At 41.6% G+C, this 11,006-nt stretch overlaps 1 protein-coding gene across 1 annotated transcript; it reads right to left on the bottom strand.

Moving 5' to 3' along the window:
- Positions 1–2,366: 2,366 nt before the first annotated feature.
- On the bottom strand, positions 2,367–10,007 carry SOD1 (superoxide dismutase 1). The gene is made up of 5 exons (XM_079704305.1): positions 9,854–10,007; positions 6,607–6,700; positions 4,839–4,908; positions 3,901–4,018; positions 2,367–2,794 (listed from the first exon to the last, which is right to left on the bottom strand). Exons 1-5 carry the CDS (start codon positions 9,923–9,925, stop codon positions 2,687–2,689), a joined length of 462 nt encoding a protein of 153 aa, XP_079560431.1. The 5' UTR covers positions 9,926–10,007; the 3' UTR covers positions 2,367–2,686.
- Between the last annotated feature and the right edge of the window lie 999 nt (positions 10,008–11,006).

Here is an 11,006-nt window from a genome sequence, read left to right as displayed (position 1 = left end):
CTTTTTAAAAGTTTTGACTTTAAAAAGTTTACAAATCGTAATTAGAAGTGCTATTTTTTTTTTTTAATTTAAGACAAGGTAACGGTGAAAGCTCCTCAAAAACAATAGGGATGTTTTTAATAAACTCTATTTTCGTAACAAACTTTAATGTGTGCTATTCTTCCTACACTGCATTAAGGTGGAAAAGGATTGTTCACCATCAAAGTTTGAGCTGTTAATACTGTGTTGGAGTCTAAATTAGACTTGTATATTTGATGGAAATAGACATCTTTATGTAGTTATTCTCAAACACTTCCATTTGTAATATTTTTTATTTTTAGCATTTCAATCGTAAGGCAAAGGTTAGTGGTTTTAATGTTAACTGAAAATCTTGTTTTGGAATTCAGTCAAGGTCTTCTTGCCATTGGCTTTGTGGTAAATGTTGCCCTAAATAATTGTAAAAAAATTTTTTCGCTGGGGGGAAAAACTGGACCCCAACATTACCCGTTGTACTATAAATTATCTGATTGCTTGGGTATTACTTATTTAGAAAGAAGGTTGGGTGTTTTTCTTAACCATCCCATTAAATTTTTCAAAAGGGTGAAAGAAATCAAGGTTAGTATTTGCAACCTAAAAGCTTATGGTCTTATCTGTTTAAGGACTTAAATGCAACCTATTGTTTCTACAAGCCTTGCCTGTTGCCTTTCTTTACCATTTTTTTAAAGTCCCCTGCTGGGCAGAGGTAAACTGAACTTTTTGCCACTTACAATGTACTTCTCTCTTTTCCTTAAAGTTGTTGGGTTAACTAGGAAAATTAGTTGTAGGTTATCCAAGAGCTATTACATGAAGACATCCAAAGCCAAATCAAACCTATACCTGAAACAATAGTACAGAAAAGCAGTTACATAAAGCTGCTTACCTAGTGCCAGGGAAAAGACCGTTAACAAACATAATCCTAGAACTTTTGGCCTTGAAGCTTTTTTTCTTCTTAAATCACATTTTTAAACTGTCCTAGTTTCAGTGTGTTAACAGATAACTTTTCTTTACCCCAGGCGAAGCTGCTTTATTAGTTTGGTTTTGAGTTTTCTGCAGCAAGACCTTTGTTTTGATGGGGGAAAAGTGTATTTATCTAGGGCAATGTTCTTGAGTCCCTGCCTTTGGAAAGTTAGAGAAAATCCGGTTTCATATATGAAGATTTGAGTTATAAAATTTATCCTGTTTTATGTTGGCCCACTGAGAAGTTTAAAAGTCCCAGCTGAAACTGCTTTTGGAAATAAATATACACCTGATTGATTGTTCAGATTTCAAGGACTCGCAGCCCTGTATTTCCAATTGAAAATATTAAGGTCACCCTATTTGCACATGACAAAACCCCAAAAGTACCACGTGGTAGTAATTACACTTGAGGCTTTAAAGGACACAAGCAAGTCCTGTATTTGCGTCTTATCCCATTTATGTAACAAAACTGTACATTATGAAATCTGTTAGTGTTTGTTTTTAAATTCCCTGATGGTAGTTGTAACCATTATTGTGAGCGTACTGTTATCACCAATTTAAAATTTTGAAAACAAACAACCACTACAAACTCTTACTCTAAATTAGCTTTTCCTCTCCTAAGTGATCTTCGCTTGATCAAGTCCATCATATAATTTATGACCAACCAGAACTGTTGCTTATCTGGCTCCTCTATCAGAAGTAATATTCCATAATTTTCAATTAATAAACTATAACCCTCAGTCAAACCTGAGTTAGATTAACACTTCGCTTAAAAGCATCCTCTTGCAGATACGTATTTCCATTAAGAGAAACAGACTTGAATTCGCTAACTGGGTGTGTCAGTTCTTGTATTTAAACAAACAGAACCCACAATCAGACATTTCTTTGCTTCCACCTTACAGTGGCATAATGTATTTCTTTAAGGAGCTTATCTGAAAGCAGATTGTGCCAACCTCTACTTTTATTATAAACTAAACGTTCACGGTTCTACAAAAATGGAGTATGTGCTATTATTTGACAGGTAGGTAAGTCTTCTCAGCTACCTGAGGCTCTAACTAACTTGCCATTCACAATTTCACTGAAAGTTGTCAAAGGGCTCTCTTAAACTGTAACATCTACTTTTTAAAATAAAGGTACCACTTTAATTTCCCTAAAGCTAACAAAGGATAGCCTATTTGTCTGAGATTAAAGTTCAGCTTAGTCTTAGCTAAATGTACCAGTTGCTAAAATTTTAAACATTTTGATCTCATTTAAAACAAACACTTTCAAAAAAGAGCTCTATGAAAGTTAATACCCGTCAACATGTTACTAAATTTGTTCCATTCAAGCTCTGTGTATGCGTATCAGAGCTAATTCAGAATTTCAATTTAGATACTTTAATAGGCTCAAAATACAGTAGTGCCACAGAGAATGTTTATTGCAGGCTTGAGTGAGAACTGAAGAAATTCAGACAAATAATATCCATATGTGACTAAGTTTGGCAAAATACAGAGACCACTGAAACAAGACACTTTGAGTATGAGTCTTATAAAATTATACAAATCTTCAAGTGATCATAAATCCATTCTTATTACAGGTACTTAAAGCAATTAAAAGTCACACAAAATACACTTTTAAGGTTACGGTGTTTAATGTTTATCTAGTTAAATTTCTACAACTAGCAAGATAACATATGAGTTACTAGGACTCAAGACCACCTCCTAGGGAATGTTTACTGGGCGATCCCAATTACACCACAGGCCAAACGACTTCCAGCGTTTCCTGTCTTTGTACTTTCTTCATTTCCACCTCTGCCCAAGTCATCTGGTTTTTCATGGACCTTTAAAAAATTTCAAGAACACATTATTAACTTAGGACTATCAAGCAATTACCATCTCTTCTCAACAATACCCAAAACACTGTTAAGAACCATTTAATATTAGAAAGTAACATGTTAAAATAATTTTACTAGGAGGAAAGTATACTAATACTTAATCTAATAGTAAAAAGTAGAAACTACTCCTCAAAGCTTTTTCTTGTTGATGCAAAGAAATAGTTACCCTTAAACACTAGGTAAGCAGTGCCATCTCTAAATGAAATACAAAAAACCCATACAATTAGGTTATACGGCTGCCACATGCTGAATCCAACATGAGAAATTCTAGTAATCTCAGTTACAGTAGTCATTCTTTTATTGTATAAATTGCTTTGGGGGAAAAGAAAGTGAACAACAAAAAAGAACATCAAAATCATGCCTAATTACGGACCCATAAACAAGAGGTAATCCTAAAAATATCTTGACGTATTCAAGCAGTAGTATTTTAAATTTTGCTCATCAAACACTGATACGTGATTTTTCTGCTTCACAACTACAGGTGAAGAAAATTCTAAGAATAAAAGGGTCAACTGAAAGGAGGTGTCTACTGAATGTTAACTGTCCTCTGGGGCAGGCAAAAGGGAGCCTATCCTAGGTGGTGTTCTGTATGAACCAGATGCAGCTCTACGTAACTTGGGGCAACTGCTTCCCACATATTAAACAAGTGATGATAACCTGCAGACATGAATGAATATTAATACTGAGGTCCATCCGATTTCAGACTTAAGATGCTCTGGTTAACTACAAGGGGGAAACCCAGTAGTGGCAAGAAAGTCTGGCCATTTAAAAACTAGATAAAGACCACTCCTGTTTCTGTAACACAGATCTAATTAATATGATCAAATGTAATCTACTTTATTACCGCATCTTAGCAAAACAGTGTTCTTAACTGACCTAGATCATTAATTCATCTTCACTGTAATCGTCCAATAAAATAATTGCTTTTCCTAATCTGAACTAAAAGTACAATTTATATGGATCCTTAGAAACCAGGACTAATAATCATGAAAACATATGTGACCATGTGTTAGAAGTAATTTTATGCATATGCTTATTATATGAACACTTACCACCATTGTGCGGCCAATGATGGAATGGTCTCCACAGAGTGAGATTATAGGATCTTCAATATACACTTTGGCCACACCACTTTGGTCAGCCTTCACATTGCCCAGGTCTCCAACATGCCTAACATTGAAAAAGCATTAGAGGGATTAGGACTGGTTTCTATTTAACTTTAGTTCATGAGCTAAATTAAAAATGGACTGAGTCAGATATACAAGGGTGGGCTAAGAGGTGGATATAGTCTGTATCAAATAGAACCCCCTTTTTCCAGACTGACAAAACCTTGAAAACATGTAAGTTTAAAAACAAGTAACTAGATGTTCTAGACACACAGCTCTTCAAACACAGGCTTCAAGTCTATAAAGCAATGCTCTGGGAAGAGTGGTGGGATGGGGTGCACCTCTAATTTCACAGGTAAAGGACCAAAGGGTAAACTCTAAGTTACTGAGTTAGGCCTGTTAATTCCTGGCATGGCAGAGCTATGCCCCTAGGCCTCTGATATAAAAATAAATTAATCCTTGTCCTTAAGTTTAATATTTTCCTGAAAGGCCCTCAGAAAACAAATACATACAAATGGGAGTCTCACTGAATTTTCAATATCAAATTTTTACCTACAAACCTTCCAGTGTGTCACAATGGTTTATTCTGCTAGTGGTTGACAGTACTGTTATTCATGACATTTCCTGTATTAGTTCCCTTTGACACTTGTATGAGCTCTATATTCAATAAATGCTACAAAACCAAATCGCTTTAAGTGTCCCTATTTTGTCAATTCCTTAGCCCAAGGAGTAAGCCATTCCAGCACTTGGGGGCAAGGGGTTACATGGGGGCAACAAACTCAAGAGCAGAGGTGCAATTATCTTAGCACGCAATTTGCAAGTCATATATCCATACTGCCCCCTCAAAGCCGTCGCTATTATTTCAAAGAGTTAAGGTCACTTACCTCTCTTCATCCTTTGGCCCACCATGTTTTTTGGATAGAGGATTAAAGTGAGGACCTGCACTGGTACAGCCTGTTTACCAAAAAAAAAAAAAAAAAAAAAGTGAAATTATGAATCAAAATTCCAAAATAAGTTCTAAAAAGAAACTGGTCATTGCTAAAAACCTCAAATGGAGAAAGTACTGACCCACACTGTGACTTCTAGGCTAATAAAAACAGAAAGCAACACATTAAGCAAAACGGGCAGGGAGTAAAGACATTCTAACTACTGTGTAACACTGGTAAAGTTAAATTAATACCCTTCTCTGGGCTTTGGTTTCTTCACTGCCCTGTAAAATGAGAAGGCCAAGACTTGATCTTCAATGGTTCTTCTATTAAAATCCCATGACAATGATCCTGGTTCATATGACAACAGCACACCTCAACTACAAAAAACTTATCTCCCCAGCAACATACTACCAGGCAGCTCTCCTGTTAGTGGCCTTTACTTCGTGCATGCAGAATATAAAACGGCACCTTAATCCAAGGGCTGCTGCCCGGCACAACTCTGGGGCATTCACACTGTATTCTGTAAAAATGGCACTCCAGTGCACCAGGGAACAGCATTCACATAGAACACAACCACAACAATGGAGGAGGCTCTTTCATGACATGGTTCTTCATTCAACAGCTGACAGAAAGTTTCCCCTGTTTACAGCTTTTATCCATCCTCTACCCAGGGAGAAGACATGCAGGTTACAGAAAGTAGCACAGTAAGTCAAAGCCACAGAGCAATCACCTCCCAAAGCAGAAGCAGTAAAACGAAAAAAAAAACGACTCGAGGAATTTTTTTTTTAATTAATAATTTATTTTGGCTGCTCCGGGTCTTCGTTGCGGCATGCAGACTCTTAGTTGCAGCATGCATGCGGGATCTAGTTCCCCAACCAGGGATCCAACCCGGGCCCCCTGCATTGGGAACGTGGAGTCTTACCCACTGGACCACCAGGGAAGTCCCGGGACTTTTTATAATTGTTGAAATGGATCAAATCTGATCATTAAATCACTATTTACAGAAACCAAACTATGGAACATTAAAAACAAGTTCTAAGACGGAGGGGATATATGTATACATACATATAGCTGATTCACTTCACTGTATAGCAGAAACCAACACAACATTGTAAAGCAATTATACTCCAATACACACACACGTTCCAGCACAATGCATTAAGTTCTCATCATAAAAAGTCTGAACACTAAGTTTACTCAAATACAGCAATTTAACCCATAAGCTTTTGCTGACCTGCTTCTAAACCCAACTTGAGAAAATGAAGCACAATCCAAAGCGTGAACAGTGTACACCCCCTCATCAGTTTGTACCTTGCCCCTCCCCGCTAAGGCCCTTAGGCTAGAGGCGCAGAGTTACCTCTCAGGGTTCTGCAGATAAATGCACCCTGCTTGCCACACCCGCCCTCAAGCCCCAGCTCACCAACACCTGGGAGTAAAGGGGAAGGTCAGAAAGAAGCTGTGTTGTTTTCTACTGTTTTCTTAAAACACACCTGAGACTCTTATATAATCAACCCATAATCACGATACAAAACATCAACTCCTTCTTCCATTCCACACGGAACAGTCAAAAGCCATTTTTATCCCTGAGATCGACTTTAGTAGTCATATTAACTTGACTTAAAAAAAAAAATGTCGCAAGTTTTTAATGTTTGGGGGTAACTCAACTCAAGTGTATCTTATTAGGTGAAATAACTGTCAGTCACTAAACCAGCACAGCACCCACCTTGTGTATTATCTCCAAATTGATGGACATGGAATCCATGATCGCCTTCAGTCAATCCTGTAATGGATCCCGATACCACGACCGTCCCATCTTCCTTTATTCAAAGAAAAGTGCAAGAAGTTTGAGACAGCAAATGCTTCTGAACAAGGAAAACAGTTGAATTATCTTTACCACTCACAGGAAAGTGAAAAGAACATGGACTCAGGAGTCGAAAAATCTGTGTCCAAATCCCAGGTCCGCCACTTTCTAGCAGTGAACCTCCAGCAAGCTGCTAAACTACTCTATTCATATGTAATATGAATAAGTTCTTGTTTATTATGTAAATACTTCAAATAGGTCGTACTTGTGCATAGTGAGTGTATGTGTACAAATCAACCTTTTGAACCCAAATGTTAGCACATGATACACTTTTTAGCGCCCTACTTTCTTCATGCACTCTTCTATGTTAGCAATCATACAAATTTGCCTTAAAAAGAAAAAAAAAAATATCCAACTTGCTACCCTAGGATCCCTGTTCTCCACTCTCCACCAGAGGGGTGTTTATCAGTTTCCAGCATGGCTATTTTTGATTTACAGCCAGAAAATATCATACCTCACTGCCCCTGGAGGACTGATCCTAGTGCAACCAGAAGTACGGCTTTCTCAAGTCTTTTTAGGCATTGAAACCTAGATAACCTTTCCACTACAGAGACCAAAAAAAAAGGCCAATAAAACACTAAAGCAGGTGAAAAAAAACACACTGCAATTCAGGCAATGTTGATGGATAATGGTACCGCATGCTACATATAGAAATCAAAGAAGTTACTTCTACAGCTACAAAGAGATCTTAGGAAGTAAAATAAAATAGACACAGCATCCACACCATATAGTAGTACACGACGGTGTCTCTGTTGTTTAAAAAGCCAGGGCCAACAGTTACAAGAGGTGTTGGCCTTGAAGATCCTACTTTCCACTGGCTAGATACCACTGCTCAACGGAAGTAGCCTGGCAACTGCTGCCTCTTGTGTTTCTTTTTGAGAATAGATACACTATGATTCTTCTACGTACAACCTTTAATTTTGGAGAACCCCAAATGTGAAAGTTATTCCCCAAAACACGCCACGTAATCAAGAGCACAGACAGACAAACATGGCAGGTTCTTCCAAGCCTCCACTTAATTGGTAATGCATACAGCACAAGAAGTTCAACAGTAAGCTGCCTGGGTACAACCCTGCAGGGACCAGGCTATTGTCTCAAATGAGTAAAACAGGTCAGGGAAGCAGGAGGAATGTACACTGGTCCAGCACAGCGTAGCCCTGGGCTAATGAAGGCTCAGTCTGGGCAGACCTCCAGATTTTTCAAGAGAAGCTAAGAATTTGGACTTATAGGTGAAAATTTCCGATTTTTGAAACTGGAAACTAATCCAAAATTTTAAACACTCAGTAGGCCAAGAAATACAGTTTACTGTCAATTTAATACATCTGCATATCCCAAGGGTCTTTATCAGGTACAAAAAGCACCACCAAAATGAAGTTGGAACTTAAAAGAGGGAGCCATAGAAGCTGCTCAGGGAAGGTGGAAAAACCAGTGTGACTTCTGAATGCAACACCAGGAGCCGTTTTCTCAATGGCCACAGGGAAAGAATCCCTCAGAGGCTTCTTAGGTTCTCTAGTGGAGAGGAAAGCGGATGGACAAAACCAAGTCTTGCAAATGAAAACTGCAAAATTCAGTCAAATGTCAAAGAGCCTCTTCCAGAAAATTTGGAAACCACCTAAAGGAAAAAATTAAGCTCAAATATAAGCTCTCTCTCGTCTAAATCTCACAGATGGGGGACACTAACCTAGATTCCTTTGCACGTCCTCTCACACTTCCAGAAACCACTTTAACGACTAAATCTCATTCATATTCCCTCATGATTAACAAGCCAACATAAACAACTTTCCACCCACTGGTAACCTCACTAAGATGTGGGGGGACAGTCTTATCACAAGCACCTTCCTCACAACACCTGTGTTTTGCAGTGTTATCAATGAGTATGTATGTCTGTACACTTTGTTTTACAAGATTTGTTCAGAGGTCTGTCCGCTACCATCTCAGTGAACAGGCCCACCGGTAGAGAAATTTCAAAGTCACTTTACAGGGAATTTGTTTAAACGAATGCTCCAAGAATAGAAGTGACAATTCCATGCAATGGAAATACTCTAGGTCTCCTAGCGCTGGACTTCCAAACCTCGTCCACTACCCTCTACCAACAGGAATTCTCAATTCTCCATGCACTGTTAAGAACGACTCTGGAAGCTTTAAAAAGAGCAACACTCAGACTGCGCCCCATCAGGTTTTGATGTAACTGATCCGGAGTTGAGCCCTGGTATCTGTAGTTTAAAACGCTCCCCAAATGAGTCTGCTGTGCACCCAGAGTTAAAAATCGCTCCTCTGGAAAACCCCCAACAAGGGAGGCTGTTAGATCTCTGGCTTTTGGAGCTCTGGCCAGGGCCGTCCTCTTCGCCCTTAGAGGAGGACCCTGACCTAGAGCAGGGGTCAGCAAACTTTTCTATAAAGGATCACTGTCGCCTACGCTTGTTTTCACGACCCTTTAAACACAAACATATAAAAGCCTAAATATATAAAAGCCACTGAGCTCGAGGGCTGTACAAACACCGCCTCGGGACAGATTAGGCCCGCGGGCCGCAGTCTGCAGACCCCCTGAACTAGAGAGCTCAAGCTGGAAAGGAAGTCCCAAACGGATACGGATGCTACGAGACCCAGACGGCCCAGCCGCATCCGCCACCCCCGGGTCTCAAGGACCGGCCAGGCCTCGGACTGCGCAACTCAGCATCCGCGGTACCTCAGGACCCAGAAACTGAGCCCGCAAGAAGGGCCGCAGCGTCCTCAAGCACCTCAGGTCTCCGCCCGGGCCTACGGACGCCGAGGAGGCGCCAGGGCAACCGGCTTTCCTCCCACGCTTTCTCTCCCTCCGAAACTCGCGGTGGTCGGCACCCACCGGGCCGGCCGAGTGTTCCCTTCCTGCACTCCCGCCCAGGCCTCGCCACGCACAGCCGCTGCCAGGCTCGCCCGGTGACTCAGCACTCCGCGGCCGCGCGCGGCTGGCGGCTCTGAGGGCGCCGCACGGCCAAGGACCCGGAGGACGCCGACCCGCCAACCCACGCGCCGGGGGCGTGGCGAGGTAGGCCCGAGGCCCCGCCGGCCGCTCCCGGGCACAGGTGTGCGGGCACGGCCTCGCCGCCGGTCTCCCCCCGCCGGTCCTTGCCTTTTGCTCGAAGTGGATGGTACCCTGCACCGGGCCGTCGCCCTTCAGCACGCACACGGCCTTCATCACCATGACTCGCGGGGACGCGCTCCGGTCCACTGCGAAGGCCACACGAGAAGCGGGAAACACCGCAGGAGATGCCGACGCAAACAGAGGACGCAGCACCACGCCGAGCCGGAGAACCTTTATATGCCGGGCCGCCGCACCCCGCCCACCCTGGCCCGGAACCAATCGCCGCCCGCGCTCTCAGCCCGCTCCCCACGGGACGCGAGTGGCCGGGAATCACGGGGGGCGGGGCCAAAGGGCCGTTTGAGGTGCCTTGTCCTCCGCGCTGCCGGCTCCCTCCGCCCGGCGCCCTTAAAACGCCCAGAAACCTGGAACGGCGGAAAAAACCAGTCCTTCTCCTCCAAAGGGTGTAGTCCGTGGATTGCAGTACACGAAATAAGGAAAATGAGGTATACGCGGCACGCCTTGAAGATCTGAAGTCGCTTTGTCTGGAAATGTAGTTAGATATGACTGACTTTGGTCATAATATTGTCGCATTTGTTTTTTAGAAGTTGGGACTGTCAAGCTGGGTGCTTTTGATAGCTTTTGCTTTTTAATTGTCTTGTGTTTTGGGTTTCGGAGGGTATGTAAAGTCGACGCATCTCAGTCCCTGGTCTCACCTTTTCTTCCCTGCAATTTTCGTAGTCCTAAACGTATAGAGTTACTTGGTTATCAGAATTGTGTATTCTTTTCGAATATTTCCTGTTTGGCAAGGCCGCAAACGTGAAAATACCAAAGGATGTCAGCGGATTGATTTCTCCATACCTCTGTGTTTTGTCTGACTCTGCTGCCCCAAATGTCAAGGAAAAGGGTAGAAGGGGTGAATAATTTATGATACCTCCGTACCTCAGAGTATTTCTTATCCTTCAAGGACAAGACTTCAAAAACCTGAAATGAGCAAACAGTACAAACTACTTCTGTGGGTTTTTATTTAAAAGTATAAACATATTTACTTGTGCGCTCAGAAATCTAGAAAGATGTACGAGAGACTATGGGTGGGTACCTTTGGGGAGTGCGAATTAAACTTTTACTAATGTTCTCTCAAAAATTTTTTTTACGATGGATGTGCATTTGTCTGCCACAGTTTGGCTTAGAATGAGAATTCCCC

Source organism: Hyperoodon ampullatus (genome assembly GCF_949752795.1).
Source record: "Hyperoodon ampullatus genome assembly, chromosome: 5".
Classification (NCBI taxonomy): Eukaryota; Metazoa; Chordata; class Mammalia; order Artiodactyla; family Ziphiidae; genus Hyperoodon; species Hyperoodon ampullatus.
The sequence above is the reverse complement of the archived record's forward strand: the minus strand, read 5'-3'. Positions and strand labels throughout refer to the sequence as shown.

Coding starts and splice junctions, on each gene's coding strand:
- SOD1 (XM_079704305.1), bottom strand. CDS start 9,925: ATGGTGATGAAGGCCGTGTGCGTGCTGAAGGGCGACGGCCCGGTGCAG. Junction 6,701..9,853: donor CCATCCACTTCGAGCAAAAG/GCAAGGACCGGC, acceptor CTTTGAATAAAG/GAAGATGGGACGGTCGTGGT. Junction 2,795..3,900: donor TCATTGGCCGCACAATGGTG/GTAAGTGTTCAT, acceptor AATTTTTTAAAG/GTCCATGAAAAACCAGATGA.